Source organism: Lissotriton helveticus, chromosome 6, assembly GCF_964261635.1.
Source record: "Lissotriton helveticus chromosome 6, aLisHel1.1, whole genome shotgun sequence".
Lineage (NCBI taxonomy): Eukaryota > Metazoa > Chordata > Amphibia > Caudata > Salamandridae > Lissotriton > Lissotriton helveticus.
Genome location: NC_136067.1, coordinates 424,030,874 through 424,056,531, shown reverse-complemented (window position 1 = coordinate 424,056,531; position 25,658 = coordinate 424,030,874). Strand labels below are relative to the sequence as shown.

Sequence of the window (25,658 nt, the reverse complement as noted above, 5' to 3'; positions counted from 1 at the left end):
GGTCCAAGGCTTCCCCGGGGGGAGGTGTGGATACAGGGGAGAGAGCACAGGCACACAACTCAAAATGCGTACCACAGCAGCAATAAGTCATTGTACAGCCAAATGCTCACTTTTATGAAAAAAGTGAAGTCTTTTATTTTTACTGCTACCAACAGAGTCACCCTAGGGAGGGTAGCCCCGGCCATCTGATGACTGGATTCACCCCTTCGGTGCTTAGGACAGCCCCCGGCCGTCATACGTCACGGTGGGTGTGTGCGGAGGACGGCCAGAGGCCTTACAAACCCCTCCTGCTAATTAATTCTCCCGCAGCGCACAAGGGTTTAACATGTGCATTATTGTGTAATCATGTCTTGTTGCATTTGAGACCTGGGCTCGTTTTGTAAATAATAAAAATCAGTTAAAAAAAACAATACACGGTCACCTCATGGTGAGAGCTCTATTGTTTTGTTAGACGGTTCTCCAGATCCCACTAATTTCTTTGTTCTAGCATTAGTAGTTGTTCCCCATTCACTAAAGACAGCATCCAGGGTAAGCCCCACTAATATTCTGAGTCTCAAGAGTCCACTATGACTCTATTTTTAAAGCCAGCACTAACTAGCAGCAAATTCTCCCAGGGCCAACTGGCCCGAAATCAATGTTACCCACACCTTACAGGATTGGAGCAATCAGAGTTACTGAGCCTATCCCTACCACCGGTGCTGGAGTGAAAGCAGCTGATTCAGGTGAGTTTTCTGTCATTGGCCCAAGCGGGTTGGACAAAGCTGTCATAGAGCCCTCACGTGAGGTCGGGCCTCCGCAGCTATCAGAGGTTTTCAGCTGCTCCTCTATGCAGAGTAGGTCTCTGGTTCCTCCAGCGATGGAGTGGGGGGTGGGGAATGGAGTGAAGATACTGAGGCAAATTCTTCCTCCCAGGCAGGTGCACACGGCACTACAGCGGGCCTGCTCCTCTGATGATAATCCAAGTTAAGCGTGGGCGCAAAATGCGCTCCGTTCGCGGAATTTGCGGATTTTTGGCAATTTCGCGGCCTTCGAATCCCGCGAATTTGCCCAAAAATCCGTAAACTCGCAAGTTGGCGGATTTTTTTGCTTGGTCGCGCTTGAAAAATACAATATCGCGCGTGCGGCGTTGACTTACCATGATTCTGTGTTCACCGAGTTGTTTTTCTCCCCGTTTGCGTGTGCTGCACCATTTTGGATCTTGCTGCGTGCTCGCGCGAGAGTTTTTCGACCACGATTACGTCATCGCGGCCCGCCATCATGCACAGCGAGAGTTTGACAACGCGAGTACGTCATAAGGGCCCGCGAGTAAACAATGCCGAACACGTAGATGTGGCGCGCAGCTGACTTCCGGCGGGAGATTTGAACAGCTCGCTTTCACGAACTTGCAAAAATTGCAATTCTGCACAAGACATCCACCGCAGACAGCATAAACCATCTGAAAATGATGATTTTGATCAGAATAACTCCTCAGATTGACATTTGGCTGCACTTTTTGGTGCAAGGAGTCCATTTTTTGGGGGGGGGGGGAAGGAAGTACCCCAGAGTCTCCATCTTCCTGTTCCTGTCCAGCAGGCTCCTCCCAGTACTTTGTCCATGTCCTGGTCACTTTTGATTTGGATCTTGAGCTGGAAGGATTACTTTTTGTGGCTGCTGCTGGATATTTGTATTTGAGGACTTTTTGGACTTTGGAGTTTGGATCACTTTTGGATTTGAGATTTTACAAGTAAGTTGGTGTTGTTTGTTTGGGGCATTGCAGTTGCTGCAACTACAATTTTAAAACTTTTTTCACAACTTATATATATTGTGGGTAGCCACAGTATCCAGTAGGCCCAGGGTTAGCCATGGGTGCATGATACAACTGTTTCTGTGATTATTTTTTTTTACTTAAATCTCATTTATGTCATGGAATTTTAGCTCACTGTTATATGTTGTTTTTTATTTTTATTTGGGGGTGCCTGTAAAGCCTCACTAGCCAGTAGTCCCAGGGGTAGTGAGTAGTGCATGGACCTAGTCTTTCTGTGGGGTGTCTTGAATTTAAACATCATTGAGGGCATGGATGGCATTGGAGTGTGGTGATTTTTGTGTGTTTTTCGACTTTTTGGGTGCTGTTGGGGCCTGACCATGTGGGTGGGGGCCATTTTGAGGCCTGGTCCAGGCAGGGTCTGGCCATGTGGTGGGGGTCAAGGGGCCATTTTGAAGCCAGGCAGTCTGCTCAGGCCTGCACCCAGTTTGCCCTGCTTTCAACCATTATGCCCAGGGGTACTCAGTGGTCCATTGATTTAGTCTTTCTGTGGGGTGTCTTGAATTTAAACATCATTGAGGGCATGGATGGCTTTGGATTGTGGTGATTTTTGTGTGTTTTTTGACTTTTTGGGTGCTGTTGGGGCCTGACCATGTGGGTGGGGGCCATTTTGAGGCCTGGTCCAGGCAGGGCCTGGCCATGTGGTGGGTGTCAAGGGGGCATTTTGAAGCCAGGCAGTCTGCTCAGGCCTGCACCCAGTTTGCCTTGCTTTCAACCATTATGCCCAGGGGTACTCGGTGGTCCATGGACCTAGTCTTTCTGTGGGGTGTCTTGAATTTAAACATCATTGAGGGCATGGATGGCATTGGATTGTGGTGATTTTTGTGTGTTTTTCGACTTTTTGGGTGCTGTTGGGGCCTGACCATGTGGGTGGGGGCCGTTTTGAGGCCTGGTCCAGGCAGGGCCTGGCCATGTGGTGGGGGTCAAGGGGCCATTTTGAAGCCAGGCAGTGTGCTCAGGCCTGCACCCTGTTTGCCTTTCTTTCAACCATTATGCCCAGGGGTACTCAGTGATCCCTGGACATAGTCTTTCTGTGGGGTGTCTTGAATTTAAACATCATTGAGGGCATGGATGGCATTAAATTGTGGTGATTTTTGCGTGTTTATGACTTTTTGGGGTGTTTAACTGATGTTTCTCTGGCTTCCTTTGCTTTTAGGTGCACAAGAGAACCACCAGTGCCAGGAAGAAGTCCTGCAGCGGTGTTTGCAGCACAACGTCACGTGTGGCCACAGACAACTCTGCAACTCGTGCAACTGCGGCCTGCTGCTCTGACATCTGAAGAAGATGGGCCCAAAGAAAGGTGGCCGTAGCTCCTCTACAAAGAAAGTTGCCAGTGCTACTGCCAGTAAGAAGGAGCAGAAGAAGCAAGTGGCACCACTTACCAAGGAGACTGGTGTGCCCACAGACACTTTTTTCAGGAAAAAAAAAAACGCCTGCAGCAGCGGGGTCCGCAAGGGACCAAGCTGGGAGGAGCACCTCCGCTTCATTAGGCTCAGTGCCACCACGCAAGGTTAGGTCCAAGCCCATGAGTGCTGCAGAGGAAGCTACTGTCATTGCTCAATCACCATCGACCAGTGATGTAGGCTCATCGCAAGAAAGTAGCACCCAATCAACGCAGGGTGTAACTCAGCTGATGAGTGTTCAACCACCACAGCCACAACGACAACCACAGGTGCAACTAGTACAAGCGCAAGTACATGCGCAAAGAGAGGCGTAAGTAGAGGCGCAAGGAGAGGTGCAAAGAGAGGCGCATGGAGAGGCGCAAGGAGAGGCGCATGAAGTGGCGCATGGAGAGGCGCAAGTAGAGGCGCATGGAGTGGCACAACTGCCCACAATGCTTGTTTCTCCAGAAATAGGGGCACATCAGGAAATCGAGATTGAAGAAGAGGTATCATCCGAGGAAGCCACTCCTCCTGATGATGATCCATTGTCTTCCAGATCCCCAGCAAGAAAAAGGTCAAGGAGGGCTACTACTACAAGTTCTTCTTCAAGCCCCCTTCCTTCTGATGATCTTGATGTTGATTGGAACCCACCAATGCAGTTTGAGAGTGAAGCACGCCATGAGCCGACAAAGGTAGCTAAGCCTAAAAGGAAGGTTCCCGCAAGGCTTTCACTTATGGCTGATGATGACGACGAGCAAGAAGTGGTGTATGCTGCTGATGAACAGTCTGACGACGACCCAGCCATCACAGACGTCACTCCAGCCACGGCGGGCTTGCAGCAGACAGACATTTTAACCCTATCCCGAATTGCTGCTGAGCCGGATGTGGGCGGCGTGGCACTGGTACCACCACCAACGCAGTTAACTGCTACACCAACACGACCTACAGCTTCCATATTTTCTCTTCAGAAGGGCCGGCAGGGACCTCCATCCTGCTCGACCTCCATTTCCTCAAGTAATGGTGCTGTTAGTGCACAACAGAGTCAAATTCAGCCACTCCCATCCTCCACTTCATCTGGCATTGAAACTGAAAGTAGCACCTCCACCACCAGCAGACATTTCCAGTCCCCAGTTTGGGACTTCTTTGGTGTTAGCCAAAAGGCGGAAAACATGGTCGTTTGTTCGATTTGTAAAACTGTAGTTAGTCGGGGTAAGCTTGGTACCAACTATGGTACCGGAGGCCAGAGAGGTCATCTCCAAAAACAGCACACTATCATTTGGGAGGCGCACCTAAAGAAGATCCAGGGAGCCAAAAGTACAACAAATCCAAATGTATCCATTCATATTGCATCTAATGATGACGAGGGGCTGATCATGCAGGGGGGAAGTGAAGAAGCGCTAGACATTTTTTCTGGTACACCCAGTACCCCTGGCAGCAGCACTGCAGCGGTAGAGCCCACACCCTGCAATATGTATCAGGTACACTAAGAGTCTCGGAGAGACACCAATGCGAAAAAGTACATCAATGAGCCTAACTGGTTTGAAGAAATCTGCATCATCATCATCACGTAAAATGGTGCAGCCCATGCATGTTTTGGTCAGATGCGCCACTTGAACGCAACCACCCAACGGCACGTCTGTATAACGCAAAGCTGGCTAAAATGCTAGCGCTGGACCTTCTCCCTTTTTCTTTCGTGGAAGGGGTGAGTTTTCTAGAATTTGTGGCAACAGTCTGCCCTACATGGAAGGTTCCTAGCCGGTCCTATTTTGCCAGAGTTGCTGTTCCAGCACTACATCAAGATGTGCAGAGGTGATTGGCACAGCTATTCAGAAGAGTGCTGTTCACACTATCCACCTGACAACAGACATGTGGACCAGTTGCCAAGCCCTTGATTACATGTGCATCACTGCACACTGGGTCCCTTTTGCAGGGGTTACAGACAAGTTAAAAGCAGGAGTTGACACGGACATAGTTTTTCAAGCTACTCGGAAACATGCAACAGTAGCCATGTTTGGCATGGAGAAAACTCATACTAAACCGAACCTTTTCGAGGAGTTTGACAGGAAGGTCTATGAATGGCTGCATCCAAGAAATCGCATAGTTGGTTATGTTTCCACGGATAATGGCAGTAATATAGTTAAGGCCATGCAGGATGGTGGCTATATCAGAGTGCCGTTTTTGGCGCACAGTATTAACATTGTGATGCAAGATTTCTTGAAAAACGAAAACACAGTCATCAAGTTACTGACCACATTTCAGCCATTCTTTTAAGGCCCGGAAGCAGCTGAGGAGCATTCAACATGAACGTAGACTGACAGTCAAAGGACTCATCCAGGAGGTGGCAACACGTTGGAACTCAACCTTTTACATGCTTGAGCGTCTGTCTGAGCAGTGGGGGATAATCAATGAGTATGTTTATGAACTGGGTTCTACTATGAAAGACATGAGGCTAGAGTTGGAGGAATGGAAGCTAGTTGCAAGCCTGACAGACATGCTTCCTCCTTTTGAGGTCTTAACGCGTGAAGTCAGCAGGGAGGACTGTTCTTTGGGCAAAGCTATCCCATTGTTGCGTATGCAGGAGCACCAACTGAAGGCGGTGTCTTCAACGTTCCGAGATGATGCTGAAAAGCAAGACGCATATCAGTTGGCGGAGAGGTTATTAAGCCACCTAGTTGCCAATGAAAGGCTTAAAAACACACATACAGAACAACATTACATTTGTGCCACTATTCTGGAACCACGGTACAAAAAGGCCGTGGCCAGCAAAGCATTCATTCCTTTTAATAAAGCAGATGTTTCAACTTACAAACATTGGCTAGCTCTGTCAGCCACTCGGTTCGAAAAAGAGCGGCAGAACATTGAAGGAGCCGGCAGAAGTACTACTGAATCAGCAGGCCATCCGGCGTCAAGTTCCACTTCTGAATCTGTGGCCGAATGGAGTCACTTTCCTTCTCAGCCGTTAACGACACCAGCAACCGTATCATCATCCTCACCTGCACCAGGCCCAGCCATAATATTGTCGGAAGCGGATTGGCTAACTCATCAATGGTTTGCTCGTTCCAGTGATGCAAAGGCCACAGATGATATGCAAAGTGGAGCAACCCTGGAGAACCTTGAGTCGATGGTGCAGGCCTATCTGGATGACCCAACAGAGGTCTTTGTGAATCAGAACCCATTGCTGTATTGGTATAGGAAAAGGCCTCTATGGTGACTAATCACCAACCTGGCTCTAAATTATTTGTCTTGCCCACTCGCAAGGGTGTCTTCTGAACATGTTTTCAGTGCTGCTGGTGCCATTGTAACTTCAAAAATTATCCGCATCTCATCCAAAAATGTGGAGAGGTTAACACTGATCAAGATGAATCAGCACTTCAAACCACCAGATTACAAAATACGTGCATGCACGCAGGAAGAAGAGGACACCGACTTAGGTGACGGAAGTTCTTCTCTGTTAGCTAACCTACTCCCGTCTCAATTCTTAGAGTTTGAGGACGAGCACTACTTCCCTGACACCGAGGCCTGAAAATGATTTCTTTTTTTTCGTCCTTATTCACTTTTATTCCTGTGTGTCTTTCTTTGTTTGGCAACTTTTACCACAACAAAACTCTAATCACCTAATCACAACAAGTCCATCAGCAGCACTGTCTTCATCTTATTTCCTTATTGATTTCCAGGTGCCGCAGTCTGCATTTGTGAGGTTCACAAGTTCACAACTCAATCATGCTCCTCTATCCTCCTCCTCCAGACTCCCCCTATCCATTTCCCTCAAGGCAGATGGCTGGATTACGCAGAATAAAGAAACTTTGTCTTTGTAGAAGAGTCCCCTCAAATGGGACTGGAATTACTGACTACATGCTTGCTGATTGCTGACAGTTACTTCTGAAATTGACAGGAGAGGCTGCCCTGTGGGCCCTCACTTTCAGAAGAAGATGCAGACAAAAAGTGGAACAGGTAATGAATAATGAGAAGAAGATGGCATGCAGTGGACAGCAATGGCTGTCTGTCTATGATGAAAGTAATTGCTGTTTGTTTGTTGTGCATGAAATGAATCATATGTCTTCTGTTATTATTTAATCTTGTACACACTAAATGTAACTCAAGTCTACCCTGTTTTTTTTTACCTTGTTTAATTCAAATTGTACTTCAACTGCAGGGGCCAGTACGTTGCATTTTCCAATATGCAAAATGTCCTTGGACTTACTGTTTGCCAATATACCATGATGATTGATTAAATAATATATCTATTTTCTTTACAGTCACTCACTGGGATGGATAGATCATCAGCCTTTTTTGGTGTTTTGCGGGCGCGTGTGTTTGGGTGAAAAGTAGTCGTACACCTTCCAGTGGATCGATTTTGTTCGGCCTTGCTGAGATTCTTGGGAATCACTGGAACAAGTGTCCTGGTAAGTTTCAAGAGGATAGAAGTAGTGGAAGTGCTGAAAACAGCAATTTTTTGTTAACTGCGCGATTTGCCATGTTTTAGGGATACCAGTATTGCATATTTTTGGGGGTCTGTTTGGGGGTGTTCTAGCTTTTTGGGGGTGGGTTGAGGGGTCTGGGAGCACTGATGGGAAGGTCTAATTTTGATTGCAAGTGGTTTGAAGAAAATCCATGGTGGGAAAGGGGGGTTTGGGCCTAGTTGCAGAGAGCGTTTTGGCATGATCCGCAAAAATCGCCCATAGTTACCAGTAATTAATACTATCCTTGAAAAGGAGACTCAGAGTACGCACTTTCGAAATGATGAAGATTATATGTAATACTGTCACCTCTGAAACTGAAAGTGTTATTGTTTTTGCACTACAGAGCGTACCTTATATTTTTTTCACCATGGTGTTTTAATATAACTTCCTGTTTTTCCATCAACAATTACAGGCCGGCTTTTACCCTGTGGCATGGAACAAACGATTAACTCAGGCTTACCATTAGTGATCCGCAATTCCGCATCAGGCAGGCAGTGGACAGTGTGTCTGGGGACCAAGATTGACCGACGGAGCGTCAGATGAAATGGAGGAGTACCGCGAATAAGAGGAATGGCTGGATGCATGCAACTTCACCAATTCATTTCAACAGGACAACTACAACATACAGTTACAGTATCCTCTTAACTTCTCCTTATCTTTTAAATGTTATTGTTGTGAACTTGAACTTCTACGAGTGTGACTCTGTGCGTTTGTTTGCTCTCTGCTTCAAATTCATCCCTCCAGCTATTTGATAAGTTTATTTGCTATTTTTAAAACTAATTTAATGTACTAATAACTGTAAGTGTTTATTCTCTCTGAGGGCAGAGAGGCAAGTGAAATTGCGTAATTATAATTATTACTGCAGCCCTGTACTGTCTAATTGTTTCTTTATAGTTACTAGTAAGTTGTAGTAACCTAACCATCCATTTAGCAAAAAACTTCATGCATGCAATAGTGTACTTCCTTTATGTCCCTTAAAAGATTGATGGATATCTTCGAATCCAAAGTTTTGTTATTCTTCATTTGTTGTTTGTCCATGCTGTGTTTTTTTTTCCTCTCTCCACAAAACTTTCCCCAAAACCCCCATTCCCATCCAATTTTCAAACCCTAACCCTCTTCCCCCGGGCTGTGTGGTTTTTTATTGAGGTGTGACTAAATGAAAACAATAAATTCCACACACTTTCTGGGGAGGATAAGGTCAAAGCAACAGAAAAATTATTCTAATCAGAGTTTCATGTGCACCATCGTGGATTGATCATCAACAACATCCTCCTCCTACACGTGAAGAATCGAATGCTTAATGCTTACGTTGCTTTGTCCTTTGCCTTAATACTATTTCTTATAGTAGCCATACTCCACGCAACTAGTACTTAGTTATCTTTTGAATACTTTAGCACTGCTTAGGCTAGAATTTATGGCACTGTTCTCTACCGTACTATCTATCGTACTGTTTCTAATGCTACGCTCAGGCCACTCAATGTTTAATTTCCTTTTATTTCATATGCTGCTACTGCCAGTGTGTACCACTACTACTACCAGCACAACGATGATATTTCAACAATCCAGGATTCAAGTCAACACCCAGCCTTAATCACCATTTGCCATGCAGCCAGCCCTGTGCCTAGCCCTCTTCTCAAACACGAATCACAGGTAAGATAAGCATTTTGGGGAGGTAGAATAATGGGCTTGGACTCGGAGGAGAGGAGAGACTGACAGTGACAGCACTATGGACTCACTACTACATAGTCAGAGAGTCAAAGACTACACCAGTCTTCTTCTTTTGTTCTCCTGTTTTGCAAAAGAAATTACTTGTACATGAACTTGTGGTAGCCAGCATAATGCCAGCTCACTCAGCTTGCACCCAAGAAAAACAGACACAAGCCATGATGACGCAGACTCGCTTTACTTTAAGCAGTATATACAGGTGGGGATAGGAAGCTCTTACTTTTCTATAGGGGTGGCACTGGCCATACTCGGTTACATCAAGGGCTACTGCTCAATGTAATTTATATTTCGCACTGCCCCCCCCAGGCCTTGACTACTACAAAAGGAAAATGAAGATTATTGATTTCTGATCATATATCCTGCCAATCACATGATCTTTTCTTATATGATGGATGCCTTTAGGTGCTTTGTTTTGATAGATTGAGTGAAAAACAGCAATAGTCCACCCATGACACAGCTGAAAGAAAATTATTAACATAGGGAGTGAGTGTGGTACCCATAATTGCCGGAGGAAGGGACTTGACTTGATATAATGTCAACTATATAATACATCCACAATATATGCTGTGCTTGCAAAGTAAACTACTGTACTGTTAGTCAAGGGAGTATTTAAATTTTATGGACAATCACAACTTCCAGTATTTGGATTTCCTCAGCTTTGCTACTCTGGCACGGACATGCTGTTCAAAGTAACGCTGTGCATCCGTTGAGCGTCTGCTCTAATACATACACCTCTGCTATCTATGAGGAAGAAGAAGATACCATCCAGGCTTCCAAAGTAAACGTCTATCATTCTTCTTAATGTCTCAACTTGTACCAAGTCTACTTTTTCTCAACAACCAACTAACACCCTTTTCATTTTATTTGGTAAACCACTGTCTTGACTTGCTATCAGCCACCTCTGCCTGCATTCAAAAACACGTATCATTCTTTACAGTCATAAATGTTACGACTCACTCGTCCTTCCTTTCACCCTTCTTTCCCTTTTCGTTCTTCACATCCCTCAAGATCATTTGATATGACTTGCCTTCACGAAAAAAGTTTCCCAGCTGAGTTGAAGTGAAATAGAGGGGGCCATTGCTTACCCGAGAACTATCGCCGCTAATGCTATTACTAAGTCAAGGTTGACTGTCTACACCGTGATTGGCAAAAATGTAGTTCTAAATTAGTAACTGTTCTTAACAGTACAGTGTACTTGTACTAGTGTACTGTCTACTATACAGTACATCATACACTCCTTTGCGAGCCTACTCTAAAATGTCAATAAGTAAGGAGTATAATAACTTACCACCGTCCGCCGCTGCTGAGCCATCCCCCTCAGCTCCTCCTGGTGGCACTTGTAGCGCTGCCGCATCCGCCCCTAGAGTGGACCCCTCCGCGCTGCTGGCCCCGGCACTGGTGGTGGGTAGTGCCACATCCGATGTTGTGACGCCTAGAAAAAACATGTCATATTTTTAGATGCCATACACCACCCCCTATTTCGTCTCGTAATGGAAGAGAAAATTGGGACTGAAGAAAAGTCACGGTTTTGGGGAGGGTGTTAACTTATATGCTTAGCCATAACATGCCATTATATTAATGGGGTAACCAAAAAGGTACAGGACCTGGGTATAGCACGTTATTAGAAAACAATGGTCCAAGACCTCTATAATTTATACACTGAGTTCATCAGTAAGTGATCATAAATTCAACTAAGTAAGGAGCATGTATACATTAATCAGCTCTATACAAAAAATGCAATAAATCAAAAATCAGGGCATCGAGTAGACAACAGTATCAAAAAGAAAAGCAATATTTTAATGTATTGCTTCACAATTACACTAATTCCCAATAATTCATTACTACAAAACATTACATAACGGTTGCCCCAACGGAGCGTGCAACAAAGCAAAGGAGTGCAGAAAGAGGGGATGTGTTTGGAGAGGGAAAGAAATCAAATAAGTAGTGACACCAAATTTTCAAATTAATTACTAACACAGCAACGGATCATCAATCACCCATCCTGCAAAACCTGACCACTAAATTATTTAAAGAAAACATCTCATATATTGTACATCAATAAATCATAAATTTTGCACAATAATGTAACGACTATTGGTCGGGTCCAGGTTATGTATATATAAACGGTCAACGTTTCGACTCGTCTTAAGGCCATACGGTGTATTATGCCTGGGCCGTGCGAGTCTTCATCAGGACAATGGGGGCAACCAGGGGATTATCGATGTCCCTACAAAAGAAAGTAAATACATATTTTACTCTGTCGTCTAATCCTAACTATTTCTCAAGAAATTGCCCAATAGTTCTAATCACTTACCCTGACTGGTGTAAGTGTTTCAAGAATCCACCGCAACAAGCTGGTGACTCTATAGCCTACAGGGGGACAAATTAATACATAGACCAGATTTTATCAAGGTCAATTGGATTAACGATACATTTTAAAAGGGGGGAGAAAAACGGCCAATTCAATTACCTTTTTTGCCTTCAAGTAGGATCAGAGGATCGGAAAGATAGTAGTAATTCAATAATCCTAAAATAATTCATACAGGGGGCATATTAGTGTCAGAGAACAGTCTATATGCCCCTATCTGTTCCAACATCAGCAAAAAAAGGGGGGGGGGTTACCTGTGAATTCAATTCAGTAACTTATTTATCCTCCTTGGTCGATTATAGCTTAGAGATCATACTGGATTAAAGAGAGACAACTTCTCCCACGTCGTCACCAAATGACTCAAGTCACCAAATGACTCCGCATCACCACCAGGAGGACTTGAAGTTCCAACAAGGTGAGGGCTCCCGAGTCCCGCACAGTTACTTCTGACTGAGGTATGTGGAAAGTCGAACTGCACCTATCATCAACAATGTCTTATTTCTCTTGTCCATACTTCTGTACGTGCAGAATAGTCCCTGAAACACCAGCGGTATGGTATGTGCTACTATCAAATCAAAAAGCCAACTACTAGCTTATTCTTGGTTGTCATTGACATTTTGTTGTTGGAAATTGTCAAAGCACTAACATTAAGAAGCCTGGAATACACAGCAAGGGCAACCCAGAGGACTGCACTCAGTGCCTCTAGAGCTATTGCTGGATCAGAGTTTTGTTTAACACCGTTTGCCGACTGGGCAAGCTTAGCTACCTACACAGATCGACTCATAATAATAGTAAATAGTAGTAGCACAGAGAGTAATGGTAGCGAGGCAGGATAAGAATGTAGAAACAGGGGGCAAGTGCACAGAATGTATATGCACAGTTATTAATGGGTTTGAAGCATATTAACATTTTGAGTATGATGATCCATATCTTGATACTGATAACACTAAGTAATGCAAAGCTTTCACCACTTCAGCATCTGGTACACTACACAATCTGATGCCGCCTGTAAAACTTTCAACTTCACTCAAAAAAAACATTGCATTGCTCCATATACTGACATTAGTCCATTGTACAAAGCAAAGATTCCATATCTTAATGATACAACTAGACATCATTTGTGTGTTTATTTTTATTTGCATATGTCAGAAACCCTATATTAGGTTTTGGTTACAAGGCAAAAATCCATTTACTATTTTTTTATTGAGTCCTTTATTAAATCTGGTTATTCACACTGAATGAAAATATTCCATCTCAGATTACATGATTCTTTGCTAATTCTGTGTTTTTTCATGTGTGATTTTATCCCAGGGACTTAATATTCTCAAATGCTTGGGCAGGAAACAACCTGTTTAGGGCTCTTTTAACTTATCAGCAAGCTCATTTCTCTAGTAGCTCCGTAAAAATACTCTCACTTTCCGAATTGGCCATGAGGTGGAACCTTACAGATAAGGAGGTCCAATAATTCATGGCTCATGGGACACGTCTACTTTTAAAGATACTATATTTAAGCCTGTTTAAACAAATGCCAGCATTATACGTTTTCAAGAGAAATCACTACGCGTCCCATTCCCAAAGGTTAATATACATGTTTATATTTACTACAAAACCTAAATATGTAACGTTCCACTTTTTTGCTATTCATCATTTCCGAATAGATAATTACACCTAGGTGTAGACTTACATGTCTCCACCTCCTCCAACGAGCCTTCTACAACAGAATATACCACTCACAACTTTTCAAATTTGTGGAGATCTCCATATGGGAAAGTACAGGAAAAGTTTTTTTTTAATATATATTTTACTGTTGAATATAAATGTACTTGAGTTTAATTTATATATTATTAACCTGGAACTAATGAAATATTTTTTTACGGCAACATAACTAAATAATTTAATGAATTTAAATGTATTAATTTATTTTATAAATATGAATTTCAAACAATAGGTTACATTGTTCTCACATTCGTTAAAAATAATCAATTATGTTTACTTTATTATCACTTAAAAATAAAGCTATCTATATATTTTATTTTTCATTTGTGAACTAATTAAATTAGTTAAACATTTCTTTCTATATGAATGTGTTGCGGTACCAGGGAATGGCCATGTGTCTGCCATTTTTGGTGTTAGACTTACTCTCTCTAAGGCTGGGCAGGAGTACATGTGAGCTTGTTTTGATACTGGTAGTCCTGTAGTAACCTTAGAAGTGTATTTAGTACATTGTAATTGTTTTAATCGTTTGGGGAGTGCTTTGTATGTCCCTTCCAAATGTCTACTTCAATGTTCCTAAACCCTTCTCATTCAGTAGTAATTAGTAATAATTATTTCCTATTTTCCTACTACTCCCCATGGTCCCTCCCACAATAACTACCAGTATCTGAGCTAAGCTGAAGGCGGATGTGTCCTGAGAAGAGTGATCTGAATGGTATTTGTGCGGAAGAAGGATTTAGCGGTTTGGCAATTATTGGTACGCAGTTCACGGAATACGGTTCGAAGCAGTTACTGGTCAACTGAAAAGTTTCAACAGAAGGCATGGCCAGAACAAAGCAGACTGCTCGTAAATCCACTGGTGGGTAAGCCCCCAGGAAGCAACTGGCGACCAAATCAGCAAGGAAGAGTGCTCCCTCTACCGGAGGTGTAAAAAAGCCCCCTCGTTACAGGCCTGGTACTGTCCCCTTCCAAAGGCTGGTGAGGGAAATTGCCCAGGACTTCAAGACTGACTTACGGTTTCAGAGCGCAGCTATTGGCGCCCTGCAGGAAGCCAGCGAAGTCTACCTAGTAGGTCTGTTTGAGGACACTAATCTGTACGCTATCCATGCCAAGAGGGTTACCATCATGCCAAAAGACATCCAGTTGGCTCGTAGGATATGAGGCGAATGAGCATAAATCTGTTACTAGTAAAACCTGTAAAATATTTTTTTTAATTTTACGTGAGCTCTTTTGTACGAACTTGTTAATTTAGCGTTTTTATTCGAAGTGTTGCTTAGCATTTGTCGTGCTTTTCGTGCATGTTTTGTCATTCAAAAATATGGGTACTATGCCTTTGGCCATGTACAGGATCCTCTGCAATAAATATCACTTAATTGTGGTGTAACTTTGGTGCTGCACTGGCAAACCACTGATATTTGGGCCTTCAAAAAGGGATGCCAGTGACTGTTTAGGTTCTTGAAATGTAAATAATGCAGCTGTAAGACTTGAGCATTTATAATCTTTTTATAGTGTAGTTTTTTTAAACTACCAAATTGTATACCTATTTGTGCAGAGATTTTGCTACTGTACAGAGATCTCCACACAGCAAACATAGGAGAGGTGGAGGTCTCCAACTATAGGTTTGCGAATTACATTTTGTAGTGTGGGAGTAGTATTACTCTGTGTAGTCAAAATGGCGTTTGTGAATCGGGTCCATAGTATTGGCAAGCAGCGTCAACATCTAGGCTAGGATGCACTAATCTGCATCCATTAAGTCAGAAGAGCTACAACAGTCAGGCGACATTAAGATAGGAGCTTTCCTTTGAGGTCTAGCAATAACAAGTAAACCAGTTGTTCACGTGTGACAAGGGGGCCGAGTTTGACGGTGTGGCAATCAATGCTTGTCTCTCAGGGGTTTTTTCGTGGCTAAAGGAAAATCAGATGAAATGTAATCCAGATAAATCCGAGATAATCTTTTTCAGCCACTGCCCCTGTGAGACTTGGATTAGCTGGTGGCCGTAGAATCTATCTCCCCCTAGCTCTTCCGTAACCAGGGTTAGGAACCTCGGAGTTAGATTGGATGCTACGCTTTCTATGAAACCCCAGATCCAATCTGTTGCTGGGACCTGTTTTGGGATTTTAAGAATGTTACAGAATTTTTTGCCTCTGCTATCTGTCCCTCACCGAAAAAACATTGTCCAGGCCTTGGTCACCTCGCGCCTGGACTACGCTAACTCTTTGTACCTGGGACTTCCCAGCTACCTAATTGCTTACCTGCAGGTGATCCAAAATTCAGTGGGCAGGGAGATTTTTCTGGCAGCACCTAGGACTCATGTATCCCCTTTGCTGTCGTCCCTACACTGGCTTCCTATTCAGAAGAGAATTCAATTTAAAGCTTTAACTTTGGTTTTTAAGGCTTTTAATAAGATTGGAGCTCCATACATTGGACTAAGATTTCCCCACTACATTCCCCATGTACTCTGAGATCCTCCTCTAAACTTCTCATCCCTGTTCCGAAGGTCTCCCTCGCCAGGATTTGTGGCCGTTCTTTCCAATCTATCGCCTCTTGTCTGTGGAACGTCCTCCCCATCGACCTTAAACAGGTTCTGGACCGCACATCTAGCATTTATTCTAATTGAGAAGGGTACTTAAAGAAAATGTATGTGGTGTCTGAAATAACCTAGTCAGCAATTAGCTCATGCATTCTCATGCACCCCTGCATTTTATAAGCTTACCAGTCAATCAGCTCAGAAATTAGTGCCCGCACAAAATTGGAATAGAGACGTATTATCAAATGTAAATTATGTTGACTTGTCACCAGCAGGCCTAAAGACACCACACCAGGGCTCCACTCCGATGGCTGCTTGAAGACACATCCATAGCCTGTAACATGCAGGCATCTGATATCATCAAGATATCTATTTGTCAACTCTTTGCGTAAGATAAATGTCTTGGTATGGCCACAGTGCAAGATGTTTGGTGGTGCATATAACAAAGAGATTAATAAACTAAGTGAAGTGAGGAGCGGTCCGTTAGGACCATCTTTAGATGAATATTCTGAGATGAAATGAGAACTGGCAAAAGTCAATCCCTCACTGCACCTCAGAATATTCACGTAGAAATTGTGACTGAACAGAATTATTTTTGGGGGATCAGATGAGAAATATGTTACTAAGATCTAATTTTCTGCCATTTCTGTGCAGGAGAGGTACCCACGTTTTCAGAAAGAAACAACAGAATGGGAACTGCTTTCTCAGAAGAAGATCTTGAGACTGTCAATAAGGTACAGTTTTATATATTTTGTAATTACACTTGTTGTTGAATGAGAATGTATTGTTAATCTGCTGATGGATTAGTTACTTTGATCAAATAAAGGTGATGGTATTAGGAACTAAACTAAACCCATAAATGAACATTGATTGGCCAGGGTGTTTAGGACTACCCCCAACCTCCACCTCCCCCCATACAAAGCCTAGGAATGTGGCTTGGCAGTGCGTTAACTGCGGAAGCACAGGTAAAGAAACTTACCTATTGCCTCATTTGGATGATGGTGGTAATGGAGAATCTGCCATAAATAAAGGTCAGCAGATTCTTGATCTGAACCATTGTTGGTGGAATTACCATAATTGAGGCATATGTTTTACCATAACTATTATGGAACAGCCTATTTTGTAACTAGGCTGACAGACCATCCACTAGCCGTACTCTAACCCCTTTCTTTGATCTTTAAGGTAACTGTGCACTCCCACTGCAAGCAATTGCCTGGTACCATATAAACAGTTATGGCTTTGTGAATAATGCCACAAGTCATTGACTTTGCATACAGTTGTTAAAAACTTAGGGGTGCTAAGTTGTTAAAAACTTAGGGGTGCTAATGGACAAAGATCTAAACATGGATGAACACATAGATGCAACAAAAAGAGCTTGCTTTCACGCACTTAACCTCCTCTGTAAGGTTTTTCACTTCTTACCCGCATCCACACGCAAAACCCTGGTTCATGCTCTGGTACTCAGCCGTTTGGATTTTAGCAATGCTCTGCTGATCGCCAATAAGGAATCAGCCTTGCAAGGTCTTTAGGTGGTCCAGAATACAGCTGCACGTCTGGTAACAAGCGCTCCTTATCGTGCCCCCTCACTCCCCCTGTTGAGCAAGCTTCACTGGCTGCCTGTTCGCAAAAGAATACATTTCAAAATCTGTTGTATTGTCTTTAAAGGCATAAACCAGATGGACCCTGTCTATCTCGCAGATAAGCTAGTGAAAAACACACCGCCTCGCTCCCTCTGTTCTGAAGGGAAGGGCCTGCTTATTATCCCGCGTATAAGGCAAGCCAAGATGGGAGGAAAATCTTTCTCCTTCCTGGCCCCCAAACTGTGGATTCAATTACCTCTCGAGATCCGTCTCACCACTAACTACTTAGGCTTCAGAAAGAAGTTCAAAATGCTTCTTTTCTAACTTTGTGACCCATACCAACAGTTGTCCTAGCGCGGAGATACCCCATTCGGGGTGATTCAGGCGCTCTATAAATAACATAAATAAAATAAATAAATACATATTTCAGTATACGTTTAATATAAAAGATTTTCATATATAATCAATCCTCTCTTCAGAATCTACAAAGACAACTGAATTCTTTTTTCTCACCTTAAATCATTAATATTATTTATTAATTTTCAGTTTTATATAATGCCTACTAGATCCAGGTTTGTTAGAGCGCTTCATTACATTACTACGAATGTTATAACAATAAGTGTACACAAGAAGTTCTTAGCAGAGTGTATACCATAACCCTTCAACAACTGCAGGGTAGGAAATTAGATTCTATTTACAGAGCAACAGAAAATAAGAAAAGTTAGTTTATGTACCAAAATACTGAACAAGGGGTTGTGTGCTTCTCCGAAGGGATCGAGTTTCATTCTCTAGGTGCACTTCCATAGAAAGATCAGGAGATGGGTCTTTGTTTCTTGAATCTGGGTGGTTATGGAAATAAGGATTCACAACTACAAAGAGAACAGATACCTCCAGATAGGCTGAGCTTTTGAGCCAACATATTTTAGGGTGCCACAGTGCAAAGCTTTCTGTGGAATGCAGGCTAATTTGAATATGCTTCTAGCTTCAATTGGGAGCCAGTTGAGCATGATTAGCACTGGAGCAATGTGATCGAAGTGTCTCACTGCAGCACTAAGGGTTGCCTTCATTTAAACTAGGTGTCTTTTTGGGATTCCAGCAAGTACTGCATTGCCACAGTTGAGTCTTGAGATGACTAATGATTATACCACATTTTTTAAGTCTGATTCTGGAACGAAAGGTTTGATATGTCTGACTTGGTGTAGTGTCCTCTCAGCTGTGGCATTTATGTGCACTTGAAGTTTCTGATTCTTGTTGAAGGTGATCCAGAGAGATTTTGTGCATTCAGTGATTTTGGATTTGTAGTTTAGAACATTTAGATAGTAGTCTACCTAGTCTTGGAATGGGGTTGAACTATAAAGAGGGGGATAATGGGAAATTCTCACTTCAGCAGGTTTATTTTTAGGTGGTTTAAAGACAGCCACGCTTAAATGTTGTTTACAATTTGATCTAGTAAAAGTACGTCTTCTTGAGGCAATCCTTTTAGATATAGCTGTGTACTGTCAGCATGGAGATGGTAGTAGAGGATTGAGGGTTTTTGGATTGTGTTCAAAGGTAGAACTTGTTCCATTTATCACCATTCCCTCCTTAACAGTGGTTAGTTGGATATAGTGATTGACCATGTCTAACTCTGCAGATAGGTCAAGGAGAAGACGAGTGCAGGAAAATGACTCTTTTTGCATGATCACAACCATTTGTTTGGGCTGATGTACCTGTTTTTTTTACTGTGCACTGGAAATATGCTAACCAGGGGCCAGTGCATGTTATGTAAACCTTAAAATTTGTTGAAATTGGGCATACTCCTAACTGGCATATTTTACTTACATATAAGTCCCTATTATATATGGTACCAAGTGCACCCAGGGCCTATAGGTTGAAAGTCACTAGAATACTACATCACCCTTTGTGCCACCCACTACACTGGCACTGCAAACATGACTCAGGCCTACAATTATAGCCTGGCTGTACAGTTTTAAAACTGCAACTTGGACCTATCAAAATAACTCCTTTTGACAGGTCTATATCTTCATTTTTACTATTAATAAATCACCCCGAGTATGCTCTAATGCCCATAGGGCAGGGTTAATCATACTTAAAAGTAAGACATATAAGAATTTAATGTTAAACACATTTTTACACTGAATAAGGTCCCCAAAGGCTATTTTCACTATAGCAGGGTTAGCTGTTCAACAGGGAACCATTGGAATACAATATTAAATGTAATAATGTATTCCATGGCTAGGAAACAGCTGCACATTTTATTCTTGGACTATTTACAATATTTGTTTAAAGTCCGATTCACTGGTAAAGTCAGATTTGAAATAAATATGTAAGAAAAGGTGCTTATAGAAAGTTACCGTAACCCTGCTCGAAACCTCTGAAGGTCCATTTGCATGTGCTCTAACTGTCTCCCGAGAGCTGAGACAACGGCCTTGGGTATGGGGAGGTTTTCTGTTCCTCTGGCAGTATGATGATCTGGACAGTACCTAGGAACTTTATTGACCTCAAAGAGGCCTCCTCTGTCACAGGCAAATATCAGCAGACACCTGGGCAGGGCCCTTTTGTGTTCCTTGAGCCAGGCAGGCGCCAATCCATGTGGGAGAAAAGCTGATCTGTTTTGAAGTGACCACAGCAGTGGGGGTTGGTCATTTCTCTGGCCCAACTCTGGGGTGAGCACAAGGCTCTGAACAAGTGGAAAAGGTTTTCACCATCTTGGATTTAGGCAGAGGGGGTGACCTGCGGAACTGTTTCCAGTACAACACACATGAACTGTTGCAAAGTAGGCTTGCTTACCCTGGTACCTTTTTCCCTATTGGTTAGGAAAGGGCCAGAAGTTCCACCACTGACGGGCTAATCCCATGCATAAATATGGCACCCCTGGGCATCCTAATCAGAGCACTACTGGACCAACAGAAGACAAAAGACGGTAGGACTGCACCGGCTGTTGAGACCTGTAAGGGGACCTGAAAGCTGGGCCTGCTCGCTCTTGTAGCCAGGGCAAAGAAGTGGACTCCGAGGGTCAGTTGAGTCTTGACCCTTGAGAGCTGCTACGGAGGTCCTGGGACCTTTGGTTGCGTCAAAGAGTACTCCACCGAACATTCTCAGAAACCTGGGTGTTAGAATCTTTCTAGCTCCCAAACTCTCCAGAGAACTGTGACAAACCTGCCAAGGTGGGTGCTGCTGGGGCAAAGATTCAGATTGCTCCCACTCTGATCCTTGCGTTAGGCTGTCGGAAAAGCGTAAAGAGCAAGCCGACATCACAGGTGGGCATTGCTGGAGCTTTGCAGTGGTCATCCTCACGAGTGGCTGTTGTAGCAGTGCGAAGAGATGAGTTGACGGAGCTTTGGGCTGAATTGTGGTGTGAGTAATGAGGTCTCAGTGCAAACAGGCCTGTTTGCGGCCATGAGAAGTCCAAAAGCTTGATTTCAGCACCTGTGAGCTACACTAAGGGTACAGGACCTGAGATGCACGACCTGGGGTCAGGAACTCACTGTAGCTGGGTCCAGGGGCTGGTGTAGGATGTTGGAGAGCTTTTTATGTCGCTAAGTCTCCGATCAGGGGGCCAGCATACTAGCCCTTGGAGTTACTCTGGGGTCCTGGATTCAAAATTAAGTTGCAGGTCCAAATCTCCTTCCCCAGGCAAGAAGACACAGCAGGGCCACAGTTGCTTTAGAATAGCAGTCCATCAGAGTGGTAGTCCTTGTAGCAGCACAACAGTCCTTCTTCCTGGCAGAGTATCCATGGGTCCAGAAGCACACTGAAGAGATGGTGTTTGACGTCCAGTATTAACACCTAATTCTGCCTTTGAAGTGGGGGAGAAGCTTCTAGAGGTTTTCCTTTGACGTCCCTAGACATACTGCCTTCCCTATTCTGGCTTCACACTAACTACAGGGGGTATGCAGCCTTTTATGCACACAATTAGTGCTGCAGACTTACCAGTAGCATTTAATTTACCGGCCCTGAGGAAATGTAGTGCCACCTGTGTATAAGTCAATGCTATCATGTTTACAGGAGAGAGCACAAGCACTTTAGCATTGGTTAGCTGTGACAAGGTGCACAGAGTCCTAAGGCCAGCAAATACAAGGTCAGTAGAAATGGAGGAGGAAGGCAAACACTTTGGGGAGAACCACCCTAATGGTGACAGTCCTAAACACTTTTTGGTGCTGTTTTTATGTAAAACTTTAAAAATGCATCTCTCTGGTTCCCCTTACTGGATGTTTGTCACTTTGAAGTCATTTTGTTATTGCCTGCTATTATAAATTGCAGTGGGATTTTTATTGCATTGTGTTTTTTGACTTTTCAACTGTTTTGGTACACCTAAATGCTTTACACATTTTCTTAAATTTAGTCTGTCTACTCTGTGCCGTACTTACCAGATGTGGAGTTCAATTTAAATCCTTGAAATCTTTACTGGACCTAACGATAATAGTGACCTTAGGACTCAAGGTAGACTACCATCCACCCCAACTGATAATCCACTTTCTCACAGCAAAAATCTCTTTTTTCCATGAGGCGACGAGCATTGGCCATGATCTTTAGAATGGCTGTTTCTGTGCTGTATGCTGCTCTGAAAACCACATTAAGAGTGTCTAGTAAGTTGTGGTCAAAGTACAGTTTAAGTTGAGTTGAGACAAAGCCTTTCAGAATTTTCGCTCGGAATTGGAGATTAAAAACTGGGCAAATATGATCTGGTCTTCTAGGTCAGCTCCTGTTTTTTTAAAGTGCAGTGTAACCTGCGCTGTTTACTTAGAGTATGGAACTTTACCGTGGGTCTCAGAGCTGGATTGGCCGTAGTAGGCACCGGGCGTTTCCCCGGTGGGCTGGAAGAGTGGGAGCTGGTTTTGTACCAGTGGGGGCTGTTTTTGTTGGTGGGGGACGGTTGTAACAAAAGCTCAGCAGCAGTGTTCCATCCCTGGCAATTACATCCACACCCCCACCCCCCTCCCTGGGGGCCGGTCGGATGTAATTGCCAGGGCTGGTTTGCGATCCCATTCCAGCACTGGTGGGTCTGCAAGGAGTAGCTCAACTAAGTCTAACTAAGATGTGTTGCTAGTTTCTTTAATCAGGGAAGAGGTAGGGTTTGTGAAGAGTACGGCTGGTCTCCTTTTAGCTAGTGCCTTGATGAGCTCACTTTCACTGAGTTTTCTGAATTGGGTTCAGATTGCATTATTCTTTGAGACTGGAAAGAGGGTTGGGCTGGCCAATCAATATTTTGGTATAGATAGTTCGATCTTTTTTTTTTTCGCTGTAAAGAACCCATATCGTTTCTCACAAGTTTCTATCGAGGTGTTGACGACAAATAGTGTGGTTAAAACCGATTTGTTCCGTGATATTGTCAAATAGTTTTCTTTACAGTTGCTTCCTTATTCTGGTTAAGATCTGAAGAAAGAGGGCTCTGCCTAAAAGGTACTGCTTTTGTACCTTCAAAGTAGAATGATTCAGTCAACTAATCAAATGTGTCTTCTCCCTGCACTTGAAACTTTATTGTACCATTAGGATGGGAGTGTGTTTTTTTTCTTCTGTTTCTCCAAGAAATTTAAGTACCTCAGTATCGCACTAATTATCAACATGATTGATTTAAAAACAGGTAACACTAGAATTTCTGTAACTTTTTCATGAGAAATTCTTTTCTTGCCTAAGCTGTTTTCATTAACATTAGTACATGCTGCTGCCTTTGAATCGTCCAACATTTTGCACTAATAACTGTGCTCCTAATGAGACAGTGGATGGCATCTAGTTCTCCCTTTATGCTCCTGTACCAAGACCTGAAACCATTCATCATGCGCGCACACACAGCATATTACTTAGTAAATGGATCAGTCCAACAACATGGCCAAAACTAATGTATTTTGGTGTAACTTAGCAACAACTGACCCTCTTCATCGCAAACAAATTGAAAAACCTCTAACGTGGATGACATTTCAAAAATACAGTAGAGCTCAAAATATGTTACATGCATTTAGATCACACGAGTGAGGCCATGTAGGATACTATTATCATCTCCAAACAATATTATGAATGACAATTCCAGCACCTAAAGGGGTGGAACCTATCCCAGTCATAGCTGTCACAGTCAATAAGGAATATAAATGTATAACCTCCTTCTCACAAACCTATCATAGTGGCTATCCAGTTAAGATTACAAGCCTACAAACCTATTCTCCTTAAGTATTCTGTTCTGTTTTGATCTTACTTAGTGCTGAACTGAAACGAAATACTCCTCTCTTTGGCCATATCATAACAATGGAATCCACCAGGACTATACATCAAGTTCTACTAATAAATGTAAATATTTGAGATGGCAATATCAGTTTCCTTTGAGAAGTATGCACACATTTTGTGTGGTACTCCGCGCATTCGCAGCTCATGCATCGCTCCTTTTATTTAGATGGGAGTGCTTTTAACTATTAATAGCCGTAGTGTAGTTAGAACGGTCATTTCTTCATGACGGCCCTCTCTGGCATTACCTCCACAAACCAGATAAAGGGTCCTCTGTGTCTTTTCTCTCGCACGCGCCGGCAACTGCAAGATAAAAGACACAGAGGCCCCTTTATCTGGTTTGTGGGGGTAATGCCCGAGAGGGCCGTCATGAAGAAATGACCTTATTAACTACACTACGTATATTTGATACATAAATATGGAGCTACCAATTGTGGAGAATATACTGCTGAGGAAGATACTCCATGAGCACAGAATTAATATACAAAGAGCTCCAAATTAAAACATGTAGGATAGAGTCTTGGAGAAAGAACTAGATCCACATATAGAGTGGCAAATCAACAACGTGGCCTCTTTGACTTTGAAGGTGCATGAACACACTCATTGTACCCTCTGTATGGTTGCCAGCTTATTTGGCACGGTCCTGAGGAAGGTGGTCCATTTTCGTTTCCAAACCCACCAAAAAGCGTGTCGACCTTCTGATGAACCCTATTGAGTTTAGATCATCAATAGGGGTTGGAGACAAATCAGTTCTAGGTCTCCCTGTGGTCCAAATATGAAGAGCGTTTGATATTGGATGATGTGAGAATGTGTTTTAGGTGTGATTGAGTACGTTTGAGAATTGATGAAAGTTGAGTTCAAATAACTGTATAGGGGTCTGGAACTATAGATTATAATTGTTCCTATGATGCGATCCTATGAAGGCATAATTATGTATAAAAAATATTGTACACAAATGTAAATGGATATTTTTATGGTGCTGTATGTATATAACAAAGGAACATGGTTAAAGTGTCAAAGTGTATAAATTATGTGTAGCCCTTATTTGATGTTGTATACACAAATTAAAGAAATATAGGATGTGAGGGAGCTTGTTGCATATTCTTTGGAAATGCCTGGTTCCCGCTACAGCCATTCCGGCCCTGGGTGAGGCGTTGCCAGGTAAAAATCTAAATTTTTTGCTCATATTAGCATTACAAAAACTCTAAAAGTGCTAATACATTGTGCTACCAAAACGTAGCAAGGTTGGAGCAATATCGTTCTCTTAGTAGTTCTTAGGTAGTGCACATAAATCTATATGCCTGCCTCCTTTTGAGCGTGAACGGTCAGATCAGATAATGCCAACACTACTCGCACTGCACTGGCTATAGCAACCCATACCAATGAATAAGATGTCTTTGGTCTACTGTCAAAAAGCAGATTATCCTTTACATTCAAGGCTCATCCTTATGTAATGTTCTTCGTTCGACTGATAAATGTGGCCTTTCTGCATGGTCACCTACGTTTTTATAAACATTTGATTGAACTGATTTTTCTGGCATTTTTGATTTTGGGCAATGTGAGACTGGCATTCATTCTCACAGGGCATGTGCTGAGTCTCTAAAATAAACCAGATCCAATTAATTTATTTAACTTTTCAGTAAGGACGCAGTAAGATTGGGAAAAAGGTCACTAGTAGAGCGAAAGTTAAAAGTGCAAGTCAGTTGCAGTACAAATGCATGAAATACATGGCAATAAGTTCAAAATTGTGCTTTGGACAGCCGCATGTTAAAACCCTACTATAACGCATGCCTAAGCAATGTACACTGACATGTAGAAAAAACGATATTTTTTATATATTAGATAATTACTTCTAGGTGTTCTTTGTAGCCTAAATAGCTGGGTG

The 25,658-nt window shown here is 42.9% G+C and overlaps 1 protein-coding gene across 3 annotated transcripts in view; it reads left to right on the top strand.

Moving 5' to 3' along the window:
- ALLC (allantoicase) overlaps window positions 1–25,658 on the top strand; it is a 798,009-nt gene that overhangs the window by 268,924 nt on the left and 503,427 nt on the right. For all 3 annotated transcript variants that reach the window (XM_078647862.1, XM_078647863.1, XM_078647864.1), the window contains exon 6: window positions 16,632–16,711. In XM_078647862.1, the coding sequence (XP_078503988.1) occupies window positions 16,632–16,711 (80 nt within the window). The remainder of the gene's footprint in view (window positions 1–16,631; window positions 16,712–25,658) is intronic.